Source organism: Chlorocebus sabaeus, chromosome 7 (genome assembly GCF_047675955.1).
Source record: "Chlorocebus sabaeus isolate Y175 chromosome 7, mChlSab1.0.hap1, whole genome shotgun sequence".
Lineage (NCBI taxonomy): Eukaryota > Metazoa > Chordata > Mammalia > Primates > Cercopithecidae > Chlorocebus > Chlorocebus sabaeus.
In genome coordinates, this window is record NC_132910.1 from 59439597 (window position 1) to 59460789 (window position 21193).

A 21193-nucleotide genomic window follows, 5' to 3' on the forward strand; every position below is an offset into this window, starting at 1 on the left:
CGAGTGATAATCACAAACGAATGACACAAGGGAATCCAAGAGCCAATCAGAGCGCAAGGTTGTGTTGCCAGCATCCCAGTTTCAGGGACAGTCACCACCAGACCCAACCCAACAAAGGGGCGTAACGGGACTTCGGGGCAAACTTCAGGTTCCGCAGCCGCTCGCCCGCCAACCAACCCCCTCCGCCAGGCAGCCGCCGCGTCTCCAGGTTCCGCCGGGGCGTCGCTGAATGGAGGCGGCGGGGAGAATGCGCGCGGCACAGCCAATCCGGGCGCGCTTCTACGGCCCCTGCCCGCCCCCGACCTTCCAGGGCACAGCCAGACACTGACGCCGCGGGGCAGGCAGCTGCGTGCGCGTCTCCTCCAGGCAGCAAGGGGAACCCGAGGCCGCCGGCGCCCCGACCATGTCCTCTCCCGGGCCGCCGCAGCCCCCCGCCGAGGACCCGCCCTGGCCCGCGCGCCTCCTGCGTGCACCTCTGGGGCTGCTGCGGATGGACCCGAGTGGGGACGCGCTGCTGTTGTGCGGCCTCGTAGCGGTGCTGGGCTGGAGCTGGCTGCGGCGTCGCCGGGCGCGGGGCATCCCGCCCGGGCCCACGCCCTGGCCCCTGGTGGGCAACTTCGGTCACGTGCTGCTGCCTCCCTTCCTCCGGCGGCGGAGCTGGCTGAGCAGCAGGACTAGGGCCGCAGGGATTGATCCCTCGGTCGTCGGCCCGCAGGTGCTCCTGGCTCACCTAGCCCGTGTGTACGGCAGCATCTTCAGCTTCTTTATCGGCCACTACCTGGTGGTGGTCCTCAGCGACTTCCACAGCGTGCGCGAGGCGCTGGTGCAGCAGGCCGAGGTCTTCAGCGACCGCCCGCGGGTGCCGCTCATCTCCATTGTAACCAAGGAGAAGGGTGAGCGGGGGCGGGGGGCGGGGGGCGTGGGCTGTGGGTACGCGGATGCGGCGGATGCGCGGGGTCTGCAGTTCCTGTGCCCCTTCCGGCCGCGCGCCCCCAGCCTGCCTCACACCTGCATCCTGAACTAACAGGTGTTGCTGGCTGAGGCGCCTCTCCTTCCTGATGCCTTTAAGATCCCACCAAGTAGTGATGGACGCGTGACTTGTTCATACTCCAAGATCAGAAGTAGAAAAGTCATCCGGAGGTTGAGGGAGAGTAATAGGGATAGCGGGAGGACAAGGTGGCAAGCCAGGTTCCATCTTTCCAAAAGTAGTCTTCCCTTCCACCAGCTGTGACCTCGGAGAGAAACTGGCCCCCATGTTAGAAAGAGGGAAGGATGTTCTTTTTACCTTGTGAGTTTCAAATGCAAGAATTTAAGATATTTTCCAATAAGATAAAAAGTCCAGAAAACACGGTAGAAGCCTATTACCAAACCTCAGGCGCTGGTTCATAGCCTCTGATTCCTGCGTATGGGAGTCTAAATTGGACATTTTTGCGGGTTGGAAAACGTGTTATCTGCTGCAATAAAATGTCCAATCTAACCTGTCTCTACCGTCCCCCTTTGTCTTATTGGCTGGCTGAGGTCTCTGACTTCTTTTCTGAGTCACTCCTATCCATCAGTCAGGTGTTAAATGCCTTTTCCTCGGGGAAGCCTTTTCTCACAGCCTCTCCAAGTAGGGTAGGCTCCCTTATTAGAACTAGGTCCCTTACCCAAGCACTTTTCCTTCACTGCACTTTTCAAAACTGAAGCTACATAACTTTATGACCTTGGGCCTGGATGTCAGTCTTCACCACTGTTCTGACATTTAGGAGGACAGAGTCATTTCTGCCTGAAACATAGTAGGAGCTCAAGTATCTATTAAATAAATGAATGCTATTTCCTGTCCTTATGACATGGCAAAGAGAGATCTAGGCTTTTCAGAATCTGATAAAGCCAGAGTTTTGCATCAGGATTTTATACGAAAAAGACAAATATTGTATGATCCACTTATATGAGGTGCCTCCTAGCATAGTGAAATTCATAGAGACAGAAAGTCTCAGTTTTGCAAGATGAAAAAGTTCTGGGGCTGGACAGTAGCAGTGGTTGCACAACAGTGTGAAAGTACCTTATGCCATTAAGGTGTGCACTTAAAAATGGTTAAGATGGTAAATTTTATATGTATTTCACCACAATTTTTAAAAAAGAAAAGAAAAGCAGGTAGGTTTTCTCCAGGCAGCCATGAGCTCAGAAGAGAATTCTAGGTAGAAGCAGTATTACGAAAGCATGCAGTGGATGAGGTGTGAACTGTGACATTTGTTTTTCAGTGGGGCATTTGAAGTATTATGATCTTTATCTCTACTCATTTAAAATCCTTAGCATAATGTCTTAGAGTTCATCCATGTTGTGGTATGTGTGAAAATTTTCTTTTGAAGACTGAATAATATTCCATCATATGTACAATCATCCCTCCTTATCTGTAGGGGATTCCTTCCAGGACCTCCTGTGAATAACAAAACCCTAGGATGCTCAAGTCCCTGATATAAAATGGTGTAGTATTTGCATATAGCCTATGCATAGGGATCTTGGATACTTTAAATCATCTCTAGATTATTTATAATACCTACTACAATGTAAATGCTTTGTAGATAGTTGTTATACTGTATTGTTTAAGGAATGACAAGAAAAAAAAGTCTACACATTCAGTACAGATGCGGTTTTTTGATCTGCGGTTGGTGGAACCCACAGATGTGGAACCCATGAATGTGGAGGGTCGACTGTATATACCACATTTTGTTTACCCATTCATCCATTGATAGACACTTGTGCCTCCACCTTTGGGCTATTGTGAATAATGCTGCTATGAATAGAAGGGTACAAATATCTGAGTCCCTAGGAGTTGCTTGATCATGTGGTAATTCTAGGTTTAATTTTTTGAAGAATCATCATACCATTTTCCAGTGAGTGCACTAGTTTACATTCCCACAGGGGTCCCAATTTCTCCACGTCCTCACCAACATTTTTTTCTTTTTTTTTCATATTTGCTTTTAAGATTGGGCTTAAATGTTACCTCTTTGAGAATGTGTACCCTGAGATGCTTCCCTACCCTGCAGACCGAGATTAACTTCTATGATACTATTGTTTCATTTTAAGACCTTCCCAGTCTCTTCTAATCAATCCATAAGTCTTACCGACTCCTACAGTAGATATGTGCTACATCCATCTACTTTTCTCCATCTCTACTGCCAGCACCCTCATCCAAGCTACCATCATTTATTTATTTTTCTGTTTTTCTAAAGCCACCATCATTTTTAATCTGATACTTTAGAAGCCTCTTGACTAACCTCTTGCTTCCACTCCAGATTTTCATCCACAGAGCAGCCAAAAGGATCTCTTACATAAACCATGAATCAAACCCTGTAGCTCTCTGGCTGAAACCAATTGCCTCCCCACTCCATACTTGACCTACTGTGGCCTGAAGGATCTGGCTGCTGCATTTCTCTTTTTCAGTTCTCCTTTCATTTGTACATTTCAACCTGGCCTTCCTACTCTAGACACACTAACCTGATTTCTGCCATGCCTGGGCCTGCCTCAAGGTACAATGTTTGTCTTCTTTGGGCCTGGAATAACTTCTTGCTTGACTGATTGCTTGTCATCCCTCAGGCCAGTTGTCACCTTTCTGTGCTATTTTGGTCAATAACCAGTACCACCTCTTATTTTATCTCATTCATGTTTTTTTCATTAAACACTGGGAAGTACAGTATTTAGCCTATTACCACCTCCACCTCTCAATGGAATGTGAGTTTCTTTAGGGCAGAGATTTTGTTCCTTTTGTTAACCACTGTATCCCTACTTCTTGGCACAGAATAGAGAACCAAAAGATGAATGAATTTGTGCATACAAGCATCCATTGATGTACGTATCACATTTTATTATAATTTGTTTTGTGTGTCTGTCTCTTCCTCTGGATTTCTTAAGGTAGGAATTAGATTTTCTTCTTTGAGATCTTAACAGTATAGTTTCCAATTCTTAAAAAAACAGTTTATCAGAGTGCTTCTTGGTGGCTGTTTGGTTGAGAATCTATAACAAGGTCATTTCTAAGCATTAGCTGGACACTGCTTACTATTAAATCTCTATTTAGAAAACAGCGGGGAGCCTGGGGGCAATTTGGTGCTTCAGTAGTATCTCAACTAAAGTATTCCCCCAAGAGACAGGGTTTTCTTAGGCAATGCTGCTCCGGTATGTGTTGGGTGAATGTGCTGTAAAGGAATTAATGAGAGAAATTTCAGTGGTTGGAGAAGGTGTTGACAAGATAATACAAGGCAAGAACCATGTGGCATGAAGAAAATGCTTGTGGACTTAACTTGGAATAAAGAACAGATCATCTGAATAAGAAAATGTAGCTAGCAGAGGATTTTTTAAATAGAACTTTTTCAAGAGTGAAGAATAAAAAAGGAGGGTGTGAATTTATTTCAAGATGATCATCAAAGGACGAAGAAGCAAATGAGTTGTGAGTGGACTTCCCAGATCAAGAAATGGACAGCATTATCAGCCTGAAGAAGAGAGGCCACTGTGACTACAGTCAAGATGCTCAGCTCAGCAAGACTTGAGGACAGCTCAAACCATATTTGGCTACCATGCCCAGTAGCAAAGAAGTAAATGTGATATTGTCCAGAAACAAGATGTGTAGGCCATAAGAGAAAAGAAATTATGTTAGGAATTAGAGGCCGATAACATTATTCAATATTTATTATTTTTTGAAAGAACTTTGCTGCTGAAGTTGATGAGAATAGCAGAGAAGAGTATGTTTCATAAACAGTGATGTGCGAAGAGAGGCTAGAAATAGTTGACTTAATACATTTGCTGAAAGTTCCAGATGTAGGAAGTTTATTTGTTATGTTTAAATTTTTCAAAATTTCATGATTAGACAAGTTGGTTGTCTTCTTAAGGCCATAAAAACTACAGCAAACTAGGTAGGCCATAAAGATGCTGTGTCCATCATTCTGATTGATTCTTTTCCTAAGCACAAAAAGAAAAGAAAACTACAAAATCAGAGCTAAGTCTACCAGAGGAGTGTTTCACTCTTAAGTGTGCTGCTATGGTTTGAAGGTGTCCCCAAAAGTTTATGTATTAGAAACTTAATCCCTAATGCAACAGTGTGGAGAGATAGGAACTTAAAAGATGATTAGGTCATGAGAGCTCTGCCCTCATCAATGGATTAGTGCTGTTATCACCAGAGTGGGTTAGTTATTGTGGGAGTGGGTTTCTGATAAGAAGGATGAGTTTGGCCCCCTTTCTCTCTCTCTCTCTTTCATCCTCTCTTACACTTCTGCCTTCTGCCATGGGATGATGCAGCATGAAGGCCCTTGCCAGATGCCAGTACTATCCTCTTGGACTTCCCAGCCTTCAGAACTGTAAGAAATAAGTCTCTGTTCTTTATAAATTACCCAGCCTGTGGTATTCTGTTATAGCAACACAAAACAGGGTAAGACATGTGATCTGTTTCTTCTAAAAGGTTTGTATACATCACATTTTTTAAAAAAAATATTCAAAATAAAGCTCAAAGAACAGTATAAACTTGATTATCTGCAGCTCAGATCTGCTTCAGATTCATAAATAACACATAGCTTTATTTGGTATGTTCTTCTAAAACTTGCACATGTCTTCTAAAACTTGCATATGTTGGATACTTAAAGTATCTTTCTCTAACTAGCTTTTGTTATTTAAAAGTGTTATGTTTTAACCATATTATGCAGTATTCCACTAAATAGAATGAATAAAATGGCATCATATTCTCTATTTCACTGTTGATAAAAATTAGGTAAATTTTACATTTTTTTGCTGTTACCAACTATGCTGCCACAAATGTTTGTAGGACACTAGTCATTAAAGTAGAAAAAGAAACACTGATTTGACTCGTAAAACCTGATATGGCTCAGATAATATCACTGGAGACTTGGAGCAAGAGTCAAAGCAAGTTGCAAAGCCATAAAAATAGAAAGTAAAATGAAATTTTGAAGAATTTTAAAAGTATGGGATAGATCAGTCTGATATATATCTCAAAGGAGAACAAGATGCAAAATGAAATTAGGAAATGAAGATAAACAGAAAATGAAAGTTCATCTGGGGAATTTGAAAATGAATGAGGGAAACAAGTTAACTGTTCAAATAAAATAGGTATTTGAACTGATTTTGAAATAGTTATGCACTCACATTGAGATGGCCTGAATTCTCCCACTAATAGGAATACTTCTATGATCCCATGGAAGAAAAGGGTAAGTGTAATCAGTGTATGACACCCTCTGTGTTCAGTAGGTAAAGATGTATATGTGGTCAATGTAGAATTGCTTCATGTTTAATGTATTTTGAGTATTTTTATTATAGTAGTATATGTTACCGGAAAACAAAACAAGGAAAATGAAAAAACGGACTGAAAATCATCTGTGATCAGCATTATTTTGAGATAGTATTGACATTTTCATGTATCACCTTCCACTCTTTTTTCTACATGTACATGTATTTTTAGAAATATATTTGCCTCCTTAAAATGGAATAATTTTCATAATTTTAAAAATTGCTTTTTATCACTTAAAGTATTATGAACATATTTTCATATTATTAAATATCCTCCTGTAAAGTTCTTAGGAGCTGTATAATATCCATTTGTGAGAATGTATCAATGTCAATTTAGTCTATCCTTTATTTGGTTTGAGTTGGATTTTTATGTTTCCACTGCCTAGCACCTGTTCCTTGGACAAGAATACCCGCTTCTTCTGAGGAATTCTTTATTTCTGACCTCAATCCCTTTTGTTGATTGAACAGGAGATGCCATATCTTTACATGAACTTACCTTCTTGGCCACAGTGATAAGTTGAGGGACACACTGACCAAAAGTGGACTGATAGAATTTCTAACCTTTTTGTAACTGGTTAATCTATAGGCCAGGCACAGAACTCAATAATTCACAACTACACATCAAGCCCTACATAGTTTTGGGATAAGAATAGCATGACATAGTTAGAAACCTCAAGCCACAAAATAAATTTAAGGTATCTCAAGTTGGTATCACCGCAAGACACCCTACTGAAGCATTTGAATCCTTCCCCAGAATTTCTCAGGTTGAATCTAGAAAATAGAGGGCTTTTCCTTTTGGTGGTGAAACTGGGAAAATAGGCATCTCAGGATAGCTCATGTTTCATTGAAAAGCTGGTTTGCAGTTGGAAAGAATGAAGTCAGACAGAGAGGAGGGAAAAATAGATACAGGGAGAAAGAGTTCTGTGACATTTAGTACTCCCTGAGGTGGCAATACCCTTTCCGTCCTGTTGTTTCATTCCATAGCCTAACTGGCCTGTTCGATGAACTAGCTTGAGGGTATATTTTTGTTATTCTGAAGCCAAAGAGTCCTGATTTTTGCTTCCGAGCCATTTTGGTAGACAAAATATTTCTAAAATACAAATATGGAGTTTAAAAATCGTTAGTAGATGGTAAGATCAAGGACCTAACAAAGGAAAAATGATGCTTTTTGATAAATAGGACAAAGCAGAGATGTTATATGTGATATATTAAATAAGGAGAGGGCCAGGCGCGGTGGCTCACGCCTGTTATCCCAGCACTTTGGGAGGCCAAGGCGGGTGGATCACCTGAGGTCAGGAGTTCAAGACCAGCCTGGCCAACATGGTGAAGCACCATCTCTAGTAAAAATACAAAAATTAGCCGGGCTTGGTGGAGTGCACCTGTAGTCCCAGCTACTCAGGAGGCTGAGGCAGGAGAATCACTTGAACCCAGAAGGCGGAGGTTGCAGTGAGCTGAGATCGCGCCACTGCACTCCAACCTGGGTGACACAGTGCAGCTCCATCTCAAAAAAATAAATAAATAAAAATAGAGAGGGTAGGTGGGATTGGTATCAAATCCTAAAGCTGGTGTGGAAGACCATATCTATCCAAGAAAAGAGGAGGCCCACCAACACTTGGCCGCTGAATACTCTGCAGCAGAAGACTTGCTCATGGTTAAAGACAGGAGGAATGATTAAACTTTGGTAGCCTAGGAAATAGTTTATGGGCCTTTATTACACAAAAGGAGAGTTCTGGTTTCAGGAGTGGTTAAGACATTTCCACTCCTTCTTTGTCGCAACAATCACATACTATACCAGAGGGATGCTCAACAGAAGCACATACTCTATCTACATTGAAATGAAATGACACATCTACATTTCTGCACCATAACACCTGAAGACAAAGTGGCTATAGGATTGGCAAATGACTTAATAGAGTGGAGGATGACTACACCTAAGCATCTACAGAGGGGAATGCCAGTGGAGTATGAGAGGATAGAATGAGAACTACTCCCCTAGTTTACCATGCAGAATCTCAAAAAGGGTTAGAAATTGGAGGTACCAGTGATCATAGGAGACAGAAATGAGCCAGTAGACTGAGAACAAGGATAGTGTGAAATGCACATAAAATAAGATCAGGTCCTTATCACTGCCCCCACCCCTGCAGAAAATAGTAAGTAGATGCTCTGGAGGGCCTTGGCTGGAGAATGGGGGTGGGGAAGAGATACAGCCTGGCAAAATGAAAAGTTGTTTCTAGACAAAGACAGAACTCTTGAAATGCTTCAACTAGGTGAAAGTTTGACAAAAAACACTCAACAACCCTGGCCACCAACAAAAGAAAACAAGGACGTTTGTCTGTCTTGGCCTGGACCTTGGCATAGAAAATGTTTTCCCACCCCCAGTCTAAGCAGCAACTATATGCTTGACGCTGCCTTTCCTTTTCTTTTCTTCTCTTTTCTTTCTTTTTCTGTTTTTTTTTTTTTTTTTTTTTTTTTTTTTTTTTTTTTTTTTTGACAGAGTCTCACTGTGTCACCCAGGCTGGAGTTCATTAGCATGATACCGGCTTACTGCAGCCTTGACCTCCCAGGCTCAAGTGATCCTCTCACCTCAGCCTCCTGAGTAACTGGAACTACAGGCTTGAGCCACCACACCCAGCTAATTAAATTTTTTTTTTATTTTGTAAAGACAGGGTCTCACTGTGTTACTAAGGTGGTCTGGAACTCCTAGGTTCAAGCGATCCTCCCACCTTGGCCTCCCAACCTGCTAGGATTACAGGCATGAGGCACCATGCCTGGCAGATTTTGCTGTTTTAATGCAAAAACAGCCATAGAACATATGTAAACAAATTCGTGTCACTCATGAACTGGCTGTGTTCCAGTTAAACTTTATTTATAGATCATGAAATTTGAATTTCTTTTTTGCTCCTTGATTTTACACTAAAGGAAAGATTTAAATTTCGTATGATTCTCACATATCACAAAATAATCTTTTGATTTTTTTTCAACCATTTATTAATGTAAAAACTAGTCTTGGCTCTCCGGCTGTACAAGGGCGGCAGGCTGGATTTGGCCTTTGGGCTGTAGTTTGCCAACCGCTCAACTAGACTTTAAGTAAGCATGTTAAAAATGTAAGAGTGAACATTCACCCTGTTTGTCTCAACAGGAAGATGAGAAGGAAGGGGGAAAAGAATGAGCAAAGCAGATAAACAGATCTCAAAATAGTATGTTAGAAATTAGTAATTAGAATAAATGTAAGAGGACTAAACTTACTGGCTAAAGGACAGCTTGCCAGAATGGATATTTTTTATATCCAATTATATGTTGCTTTAATAGACATAATCTATCTTCCCCAAAAAAGAGACATTCCCCCCAACATAAGGTTACAGGAAAGTTCAAAATGAAAAGGTGTTACAATACTAAGAAAAATACTTTAAAAAGAAAAGCTGGTTCTTTTTTGACAAAAGGTACTCTAAATGATACTTTATTGTTAAGAAAAAGAGGGCATTCATGATAAATGGATACATTTTTTAAAAATTTAAAAAAACAGGAAGATAGAATTCTAAGCTTGAATGTACCTAACAATGTCATCTAATATATATCTATGTTTAACAGCATATATATAAATATAAATCTGTATAGCTACATTGATATTTATCTACCTTTAGCAAAAACTTACAGAACTGTAAAGAGAAACTGATAAATCCACCATTATAGCAAAATAGCTTAATATAAGTATTTGGTTGAGAGATCAAATAGTTAAAAATTTGTTAAGGATACAGAAAATTTGGCTTTGACCATTATCAAGCTTTCTCTATTGGACATATAGAGAGGACATATTCCTCAAAATTACTTGGACAAACATTCTTCTCAACTTTATTTAGAAATTTCATTGGCCACATACTAGGGTAAAAAAGCAAGCAAATGTCAAATGTCAAATATCAGCATAAGATAAACCAGGTAAGGTAGCAAAGAAGACTTAAAATAGAAAGTTTTTTGGTTTTTGGTTTTTTTTACTTAAAACCAAATAATGAAAATACATGGAAACAAGACTTGTGGACTGCAGCTAGAGTAGTACCCAGACAGAGGCAAATGTAGAGCTTTAAATTATTTATTAAGATAGAGGTCTGACAATTAAAGAGTCAGATGGCCAACGTTATAAATAAACCTAAAGGAAAAGAGAAACATGTTCCAATTTTAGACAAATTCTTTCAGAGACAAAGACTACACCCTGGCTTGCTTTAGGAAGCCAGTATATTCAAGACACATACAGCATGAGAAAGGAAACTTATAAGCGATTGCCATTTGTGAATATACTATTTTTTAAAAACTTACATTAGGAAACAAAATCCAGCAATTTTTTAAAGAAACTTAAAAACAAGCAAGTTTAGATTCATTCTTAGATTACAAGTTCAATCATCATAAAGAAGGCAGTTTTCAAATTAATGTAGAAATTAAGTGTATCTGCATGAGAATGGAGATGTAGAACTACAAAGTGGGCGTCCAAGCCAGGTTCTGCCAGCAGAAATTCTGCCTCTCTTGGGGTCTTGGTGGCCACATCCAGAGACAAACAGGCTCAGGGTGGGGATGGGGTCTGAGGGTGAACCCAAGCCCTCCCAGGAGACAACTTAGCTGCCAGTCACCACCTATTAGGCTCCTCCACCCACTGCCTGCACCTCAGCAAATGCCTCCTATGCTCCGTGGATCCCCCAGACCTCTGTCTTTAAAAAAAAAAAAAAAGAAAGAAAAAGAAAAAAAGAAATTAATTGCAGTTCCAACCAAATCCCTAAATAAGTTTGAGAAATTGATTTTGAAGTTTTTGAAACAGTTTTTAAAAAGAACGAGGTTTTGTAGGGAAGAGGGGACTTCCCTATTCGATATAAAAATTAGTCTATTTATATCTTATTATAAGGTAACAGTAGTTAAGACAATGTGCTTTGAGCACAGTAATAAACACATAGACCAATATAACCAACTAGAAAGCCTGTCAACTGGCCCACCCCTATAAAGGAAATGTTTGTCAGAGACAGCATTACAGATTGGTGGTTTGGTGAGGTGGAGTGAGGACCCTTTGACAAATCATACTTGAACAATAGGTTGTCTACATAGGGAAAAAATGTTTGGATTCCTACCTCACAATAGGTAGGAATACCTAACACAAATATCAATTCCGGGTAGATTATAGAAACTTAAATGTGAAAATTTAAAATTTTTACAAGAAAATAGAGAATGTGTTTATGAACCCATGGTAGGAGGAGATTTCTAAAATAAGATATGCAGCACAAATCAAAGGATTGATAAATACAACTATATTTAAAACTTCTGCTTAACAAATACCACTTAGAAAGTAAAAAAATCACATGATAAAAGATCTGCTATGCATTTCAAATATATAAGAAAAAGAAAATTGCACAGTAGATAAATGCAAATTACAGAATAGGAAATCTGGCCAATAACTATATAAAAAGCTGCTCTGACCCACTAGTAACAATCAGAGAAATGCAAATAAAAATCACATGAGATACGTTCCAGGCTTCTGTTGACAAAACTAAAAACATTGACAAGTATCAAGTGAGGGCAACTATTCTGAACAAATGAGAACATTTAAACACTTCTATGAATACACTTTCAGAGTACTCTGCACTTCAGAGAGTAATCCGCAATATCTAGTCATACTGAATATGTACGTATCTTATGACTCATCGGTCAGTCCAGTCTTAGCAATGTCTTTAAAATTCTGAGGAAGTTCAATGGTAGAATAAATAATCACACATAATCTTTAGAAATTCGCCTCCCATGCATCCTTTCTCAGAAGCTACTAGAGGATGTGCTTCAGCAAAATGAGGGAGTAAAACAAAGAGGAAGAAATATAATTCAGGAAATGGGTTCTGATACAGAAGAGTCTAAGAAAATTCCCAAATAATGACTAATAGAAGTCATAGCACCTGAACCAAAGGCCTACAGAGCAACCACTGCAGATTTGAGCAGACATTTGGAAGATTCCGACAAGGAAAGTGGAACTGATAAATTGTCTGATACGTTTGCATGGATGTTTACATTGAAAGACATTTTGTAGGGATATGAGAAAATTTAACCACAGAGCAGGGTCATTATTTCATTTGCAGCTGTATCTACTGCACCCCCATGCCTGGCACATAGTAAGAATTCAGAAGTAATGTGGGAAGGAAGAAGAGCTAGCCAAAATGATAGAGTATGCCATGGAAAATAGGACGAAATAGGTGACAGAAAACAAGGAATATTTGAGAACAATCTGATATATCTGGGAGCAATTTTGTGGGGTTTGATGGTGGGATGTGTAAGTGAAAATCAAATAGGATGTAGTTGTGGATGACCTTAACATGTTCATATGTTTTAAAATCAGGGCTGCTGCCAATAACACATTTTAGATTACCTGCCAGTTATCAATTCCAAATTTTGATGTCCAATAGTTCTAATCTAGTTGGGCTGTTCATTTAGTCAGCTAATACTTAACAACCTCTCCTATGTACCAAGCACTATGCCAGAAGCTGGATTTTAATGGTGAGCACTATGAGATATGGTCTCTGCCCTCATTTTAATCTGTTGCTATAGTTATCCTTCAGTTCAGAATGTTTAGAATATAGGTGTTTAGAATATAGGGATATATAGCCTGAAATATTTATTGTCTTTTTTTCTTTGTTTAGAGGCAGGGTCTTTCTCTGTCACCCAGGCTGGAGTGCAGTGGCATGATCATAGTGGACTGCAGCCTCCAACCCCTGGGCTCATGTGATTCTCTGACCTTAGCCTCTTCAGTACCTGGGGCTTACAGATGCATGCCACCATACCTGGCGAATTTTTTTTTTCAGAGATGGGGTCTTGTTCTGTTGCCCAAGCTGGTCTTGAACTCCTGGATTCAAGCAGTCCTCCCACCTCAGCTTCCCATATCTCTGGGATTATAGGCAAGAGCCACTGTACCTGGCCACCTGAGAAATTTTCTAAGCCTGGATTCAGTCTTACGAAATGTAATACTTTGAAATGCACACTAACTTTGGAAAATGAAACTCATTGCTTTTCATTTCACCAGGAGTTACTATCTATAATAATAAGCTTTAGAGCAAATTCTCCTAATTTAATTAGATATGATTTTTGTTATTAGAAACACATACTATCTTGACAACTAAATTTTGCCAATCATTTTTCTTGACTAGTGGTCTTTATCTATATATGAGGAGTTTTCCATAAGTGACTTGAAAAATACAGAATGCACTCCATGGTAGGTCTGTTCAGTGTTATCAGGAATGCTGTTTCTCATCTTCCTTTCTTGGTGTCCCTTTGCAGGGGTTGTGTTTGCACATTATGGTCCCATCTGGAGACAACAAAGGAAGTTCTCTCATTCAACTCTTCGTCATTTTGGGTTGGGAAAACTTAGCTTGGAGCCCAAGATTATTGAGGAGTTCAAATATGTGAAAGCGGAAATGCAAAAGCATGGAGAAGACCCCTTCTGCCCTTTCTCCATCATCAGCAATGCCGTCTCTAACATCATTTGCTCCTTATGCTTTGGCCAGCGCTTTGATTACACCAATAGTGAGTTCAAGAAAATGCTTGGTTTTATGTCACGAGGGCTAGAAATCTGTCTGAACAGTCAAGTACTCATGGTCAACATATGCCCTTGGCTTTATTACCTTCCCTTTGGACCATTTAAGGAATTAAGACAAATTGAAAAGGATATAACCAGTTTCCTTAAAAAAATCATCAAAGACCATCAAGAGTCTCTGGATAGAGAGAACCCTCAGGACTTCATAGACATGTACCTTCTCCACATGGAAGAGGAGAGGAAAAATAATAGTAACAGCAGTTTTGATGAAGAGTACTTATTTTATATCATTGGGGATCTGTTCATTGCTGGGACTGATACCACAACTAACTCTTTGCTTTGGTGCCTGCTGTATATGTCACTGAACCCCGATGTACAAGGTAATTAATAGGTGTTTCCTTTGTTCATGCCCAAACCAGGTAATTTAAATCAGGATTAGCAACCTCAGTGATCTGGTGGCTCCTAACACTGAGCAGTGTCTTCAGGCTGGCAGACAAATACTTGCAACTCACAGGGAGTTGGTAAGATGTTAACAGTGAAACCCAAGTTTTTAGACAGTAGGACTGAGGTCATAACTTGCTTACCCCTGCTTAAATCTCTATGGGTTTGATTCTGTGTGAAATCTATGATCGTGAAAGACCTTTAGAGAAGAACATTCTAGAGCTGAAGGGAATCATAATGCTGATCTGAACATATCTTGTTTTTTTGAAATTGGAGAACAAAGGCTCAGAGAAGTTGTGTGACTTTCACAAGGTCACACAGCTAATTCTACCACCTCAGTCCCAATAGATACTGAAAGTCCATGGCAGTTCAGAGTAGAATAATACAGGGAGGATGGTGTATTATTAGTTTCTGTTGCTGTTATAACAAATTACCACAAACTGAGTGGCTTAAAACAACACAAGTTTCTTAAGAGTTCTATACATTGTAAGTCTGATATATGTCTCATTGGGCTGAAAATCAGGACGTTGACAGGGCTGCATTCCTTTCTGGAGGATCTAAAGAAGAATCAATTTCCTTGCTGTTTTTGGCTTCCACAGCTCATGGCTTCCTCCTTCTGTCATTGAAGGCAGCAGTGTTGCATCTCTCTGACCATTCGTTCATAGTCACATCTTTCTCTGACTCTGAACTCAACTGGGAAAGGTTATCTGACTTAAAAACCCATGTTCTTAGATTGGGCACACCCAAGTGACCCAGGATAATCTTCCCATCTCTATGTCTTGAATTACATCAGTTTAGTCCCTTTTGCCATGTAAGGTATTATGTTTACAGACTCCAGGGGATTAGGGTGTGTACATGTATGGGCCCTTATTCTGCCTACTATAGATGTGATTATACCTACCTGTATTAGTTAATTATTGCTGGGTAGCAAACTACCCCAAAATTTGCTAGCTTTACAAAAACCACCACCATGTATTATCTCCCAGTTTCTGAGGGTCAAGAATCCAGGAATGACTTCCAGTTTAGGGTTTCTCATGAAGTTAGAGTTAAGATGTTGGCTGGGTCTGCAGACTTGATTGAGACTAAAGAATCCAGGTCCAGGGTGGCTATCCATATGACTGTTGGCCAAGTTCCTTACCACTCTGACCCTTCCATAAAGCTGCTTCACTTCCCCAAAAGTGAGCAACCTGAGAGAGAGAGAGAGTGGCAAAGATGAGGAGCCACAGTGTCTTTTATAATCGGATCTCAGAAGTGACATGTCCTCACTTCACCCTTATTCTCTTGGTCACATAGATTAACTTGGTACAGAGTAGGAGGGGACTGCACAAGGATATAAACCACAAGAACAGGGAATATTGGGGCCACCTTAGGCTATCACATGTTGTCTCAGTCTACTTAGAGAGTCAATCCCATGTTCATATGAGAGTATGACTTAGGATGCTCCTTAATCCAGAGTGCTTTCTCTTTGGCCCCTCTGTATGTTACTATCCCACTTCTAAGTCACAGGGTAGCACAGGCACCCTAGGGCTAGCTGTCTCTACTTGAAATGTCCGACCAATGCTTCACCTTTACTGAGGCAGAGTCAGGCCTGAACTGCCAACTGACCAGTTAGGTATTAGCGGTGATGGAAAGTATGCAGAGGAGGGCCGGTTCAACTCTCTCCCACGCTTATCTTCTGGTTTATTCTTCCCTTTTTACATAGAGAAGGTTCATGAAGAAATTGAAAGGGTCATTGGTGCCAACCGAGCTCCTTCCCTCATGGACAAGGCCCAGATGCCCTACACAGAAGCCACCATCATGGAAGTGCAGAGGCTAACTGTGGTAGTTCCGCTTGCCATTCCTCATATGACCTCAGGGAACACAGGCAAGTCCAGGGTCTTCCTCTTTGAATGCCCGTGAGGGAAGCAGGGCCCTCTAATCCAGGGTAGTTGAGGTGAGGGGTGTGGTGACTGTTGTCTAGCTTGATCCTTCTAAAGATTTAGTATTGTGTCTTAGATAATAAAATGTCTAGGGAATGTTCAGCCCCCTGCTGTGCATCACTGGTTGTACTAGAATTCTACCACTGCTTAGTTTTACTAGTAGCTCTATAGCCTTCAGAATATACACACTTATACTGGCAAAACAAATAATGTCGAAATTTAAATTGGCTATGTTGGCAGAAAAAGCTCCAGAATTGACAAAGGCAACTCTCCCTCCTTTTCATGGAGGTCAGAAGAGCTAGTCTAAATGTAGATTAAGGATTTTGCCTGAAAATTATCTTACTTCAACTTTTAAAATTCTGCAGCTGAAGCATAAATATTAAATAATTAGAAGGCTGGGCATGGTGGCCAACACCTGTAATCCCAGAACTTTGGGAGGCCGAGGCAGGCGGATCACTTGAGGTCATGAGTTCGAGACCAGTCTGGACAAGATGATGAAACCCCATCCCTACCAAAAATACAGAAATTAGCCAGGCATGGTGGTGCACAACTGTAGTCCCAGCTACTCAGGAGGCTGAGGCAGGAGAATCGCTTGGACCTGGGAGGTTGCAGTGAGCTGAGATTGTGCCATTACACTCTAGCCTGGATGACAGAGCAAGACTCTGTCTCAAAAAAAAAAAAAAAAAAAAAGGTCAGGCGCAGTGGCTCACACCTGTAATTCCAGCACTTTGGGAGGCCCAGGAGGGTGGATCACTTGAGGCCAGCAGTTGAAAACAAGCCTAGCCAACATGGCAAAAACCCATTTCTACTAAAAATACAAAAATTAGCCGGGCGTGGTGGCACACTCCTGTGGTCCCAGCTACTCAGGAGCTGAGGCAGGAGAAGAATCACTTGAACCCAGGAGGCAGAGGTTGCGGTGAGCCAAGGTCATGCCACTGCACTTCTGCACTTCAGCCTGGGCGACAGAGTGAGACAGCCTGTCTCCAAAAAAAAAAAGAATAGAAAAGCCCATCTTATTCTAAAGTCACCTGTTTCAGCCTCTCACCTACAGTGAAATATGTCTATTTGGTCATGTCTAGACTCTCTTTAAACATCCCTATTAACAAGGAATTTACCTCTGGAGTCAGCCCATAGTGTAATGGGCTTGATCTAGTTTTAAGACAGTTATAGCATGCCATTGCTTATAAATGACACTGGATCACTTAACAGGTTTTTTTTTTGGTACAAGTTAGATAGACCGTGTTTATAGTATCTTTTGGGCATTGTTTAAAGTGCATATTGACTTGTCAGCTAGTAAAAGCCAGGGTTGGCTTCCCTGTGTATCTCTTTATCTTAGTTTACCTCCTCACTACATTGTTGTACATAAATGACCCTGTAAACTAAGTTTTATACATATTGGGAATTTTAATTTTTAGGGAAAGTTTACTTGAAATGCCCTATTGTTTTTTAGTGTTTTATCTTCATTGTAATGTTTTTATGGTTTTATGTATTAATTCAGCATTCATAGCAACATTGCCTGCTCCCTGTCTCAGGTGGGTCCTGGGATGGTGCAGGGAGAGGGATGCCAGTTGACAAGATCATATCCCTGCCCTCAAGTACCTCACAGTTTGGTCTCAGCCAATTAAAGTGCTAGGTATATAACTACATTTTTTTTTTCCATATAATGATGTTTAGGGAGAACTACTAGTAAAAGCATACTGAATAACACCCATATGTTGTCTTTTGTTTTAGTGCTCCAAGGGTATACCATTCCTAAAGGCACATTGATCTTACCCAACCTTTGGTCAGTACATAGAGACCCAGCCATTTGGGAGAAACCGGAGGATTTCTACCCTAATCGATTTCTGGATGACCAAGGACAACTAATTAAAAAAGAAACCTTTATTCCTTTTGGGATAGGTCAGTTACACTTTTTTAAACTGCATAATTTTTAAAAGAAGTAGAACTAAAATAATATTTTATTATTTCATGTTGTTTTAAAAATGTTTATTTCTTGGCAAGTTAATGTAAGAGAAGGGATCAATAATTTAGATAAGGCATCTCCACTATGTTCACTTCAGATTTTAATAAAGCAGTTGGTTTTAAATCTCTAAATTTGATTAGAAATTTTACTTTCAGGGCTGATCAGGTAATTTTGGGGGGTCCCAGGGAGCTACTGAAGTTAAGAGCAATTTCTGATCTGGTCTGGTGGGTGAGAGGATGGGTTCTCTAATCTCAACAGTTCCTCTTTTAGGTTCCTAGATTAGGAACATAGGATTCTTTCTATGGAAAAATGGAGGCTCTAGGGATGCTTAATCTGAATTTTTTTGCCTTAATCTTCCAGGTAAAAGTGAAGGAAAGAGGCAAGTAGGCACAGAAGAGACAGGGTAGCTACCACATTGGATCCGTCTCTAGTTCCTGTCTAGAATGAGGATAGGTCTTTATGAGTAGGAGTTAAAATGTGTATTTGATATGTAAAAATTCTGATCAGCATATGCTGTGGGAGGCTATGTAGTATAAATGGCAATTTGATTTAAAAACTCCATCTGCATTTAGAATACTCAATTTAGATATTTCCTATAAATTTGTACTTTTTGAAACAGGAGAAGGGATGGTGTTAACTTCATTTTTTTCTGATCTCATTTTTAGGGAAGCGGGTGTGTATGGGAGAACAACTGGCAAAGATGGAATTATTCCTAATGTTTGTGAGCCTAATGCAGAGTTTCGCATTTGCTTTACCTAAGGATTCTAAGAAGCCCCTCCTGACTGGAAGATTTGGTCTAACTTTAGCCCCACATCCATTTAATATAACTATTTCAAGGAGATGAAGAGCATCTCCAAGAAGAGATGGTAAAAAGATATATAAATCTTTCTAAGCAGATTCTTTCTACTGCAAGGGACAGTGAATCCAGCAACTCAGTGGATCCAGGTTGGGCTCAGAGAGATCAGAAGGAGGGTAAAGCATACTGGGAGCTTTCATCTTGGAGGATTCCTCAGCAGGATGCTTCAGTCATTTTAGTAATGCAGGTCTGTGATTTGGGGCATAGAAACCAAAGTACCTAGGAAACAGGAGATCTGGATTTTACTTGCAGTGGCTTCCACCAATGAGCTGATCTTCTCATTTCTCAGTGCCTCAGACATCCCATATGTAAAATGAGAGTAATAAAACTTGGCTTCTCTCTACCTCTCAGCACTAATGATGGTCAAATGCCTTACATCTTTTCTGGTATCTCTAAAATGCTGTTAAGCTCTGAAGAAGAAATTCAGGAGAAGAAGATCTATCAGCTGGCTTTTAAAGACCTGTGACAACATGAAAGTGGTGTTCAGCCTGTAATGCTTTGTCAGAGATGGGTATGGATTTAGGTTATAATGGGGGAGAACTTTTCTCAGCACAGATTCTATGCCAGCTTCTTTGGGCTTGTTCTGTTATTATCTGTTATTTTGTTTATGATTTTAGTTTTTACTTTTTGTAGATGTGGGATGAAGTGGGCTCTGTCATGTATATTGAGGAAAAAAGAAATTATAATTTTAAAAAATCCCTTGTAGGATTATTGTATAAATTTATATGTCTACCTTCTATTTCAACTATAGGAACAGTGAGCCTTGCTAAAGAAGTAGCTTCATGGCAGGATTCCTTTCTACTGAGTTATTTGCAAAGATGCAGCTCTGCCTTTTTACTTAAGGCCTGAATGGTGAGCTTGGGGATTTTGATGCTGGGACTCATCAGGAAAGGATTCTGCTTTCAAACTATACTGAACATTCCTGTCCTAGCCTCCCTGCCACCAGGCCCAATGTATCTGATCCTTGAATACACTCTCCAAGAATTCACTCTCTTTTTATTAAGAGAACTAAATTGTTTCTACATGTAGAAGGTTCCTCTGGAAGAGCAGTTTTCAGCAGGGGTGGTAACCCCTTCAGCGGGAGTTTGGAAATGTGTGGGTTTGTTTCTTGGTTATCATAATGATGGGGGTGCTACTGGCCTTCTGCTGCCATGGGACCAGGATGCTAAATGTCAAGGTAGTCCTATACAGTGAAGAATTGTCCTGCTCAAGATGCCAGGATTTCCCCCAGTGAGAACGTGCTCCAAAGAATGACCACCCCTTTCTTTTATTCTCCCACAGTGCTCCATCTACAGAAGCAAGCATAGTAGTAATATGAGCAACCATATTCCTGAACCTTTCCTCATGCTGGCTCTACACTTAATCCTTTACTTGTATATTTCTGTAATTCTTACAGAAATTCTATTAAGAGGGTGGCATACTGTAGTGGATGAAGCTGAGGCTTAGAGAAGGTAAGGCACAAAGTTAAAAAGTAACATCACTGGGTTTCAAACCTACTGGTCTCTGTGACTAAAGAACACTTTCAGAATCACTTCTTGATTCTGCCACCACTTGATCCCATAACAGGCTACCCCTTGGCCTCATGCTGGAGTTGTGTGTGTCCGTCTCCATCCCAGGCTGAGCTCCTTGAGGTCAGGATGTCATGCTGTTTGCCTCCCTCACAGTGCCTTGGTCTTAGTGGATGCCCAGTCATCTTGTGAAGGACTTTTAAGAAGTGTACTTAAGAGAAAAATCCTACCTTATTTGAATAATTACAAGTCATATTTTTGTTGTTTAAAAGTGATAAATCAGTGTATGTTATTTGTTAATGTCCATTAAAGCCAGTTTTTAAAAAATCACCGGACTTTTGTGTTTATCATTTAAAACAACCATTTTAAACAAACTTAGAACGATGCCTTAGCTGTTTATATCTAACAGAATGTAAGCTCCCACCACCTGAAGACTGGGCCATATCGAGGGACCTCTCATTCACTTTCCTAAAGGAGAGAAGCAGCTACTGCTGTTCCTACTGATAGAAAAGAGGGCGAGAAAAGATCCAGAGTGATTGTTACTTCGGGAATTAAATGAAAGATGAAACTCTGAACCTAAACACTTCTGTCTGACTGGGCTCCTCTGACTGATCATCCTTCTTTGCTCTGTTTTCCAGATAAATGGAGACACCAGATCTCCCCAGCCTCTGACTTCATCTGCCGTTAGCCATA

The 21193-nt window shown here is 40.5% G+C and overlaps 1 protein-coding gene and 1 long non-coding RNA gene across 3 annotated transcripts in view; one reads left to right on the top strand and one right to left on the bottom strand.

The window, feature by feature from the left end:
* LOC119621455 (uncharacterized) overlaps positions 1-21193 on the bottom strand; it is an 82107-nt gene that overhangs the window by 20546 nt on the left and 40368 nt on the right. The gene's annotated exons all lie outside the window — the stretch shown is intronic.
* Positions 194-20830, top strand: CYP2U1 (cytochrome P450 family 2 subfamily U member 1). 2 transcript variants are annotated; one of them, XM_007999476.3, is made up of 5 exons: positions 198-893; positions 13558-14193; positions 15957-16118; positions 17905-18072; positions 18802-20830. In XM_007999476.3, exons 1-5 carry the CDS (start codon positions 404-406, stop codon positions 18978-18980), a joined length of 1635 nt encoding a protein of 544 aa, XP_007997667.2. In that variant the 5' UTR covers positions 198-403; the 3' UTR covers positions 18981-20830. The 2 variants fall into 2 exon arrangements, with proteins under 2 accessions (XP_007997668.2, XP_007997667.2); XM_007999477.3 differs by lacking the exon at positions 15957-16118 and having other exon boundaries at positions 194-893.

Excerpts from the sequence above, each read along its gene's own strand:
- CYP2U1 (XM_007999476.3), top strand. The coding sequence starts at position 404 with ATGTCCTCTCCCGGGCCGCCGCAGCCCCCCGCCGAGGACCCGCCCTGG. Across the intron at positions 894-13,557 it reads CATTGTAACCAAGGAGAAGG|GGGTTGTGTTTGCACATTAT; the intron begins GTGAGCGGGGGC and ends GTCCCTTTGCAG. Across the intron at positions 16,119-17,904 it reads TATGACCTCAGGGAACACAG|TGCTCCAAGGGTATACCATT; the intron begins GCAAGTCCAGGG and ends CTTTTGTTTTAG.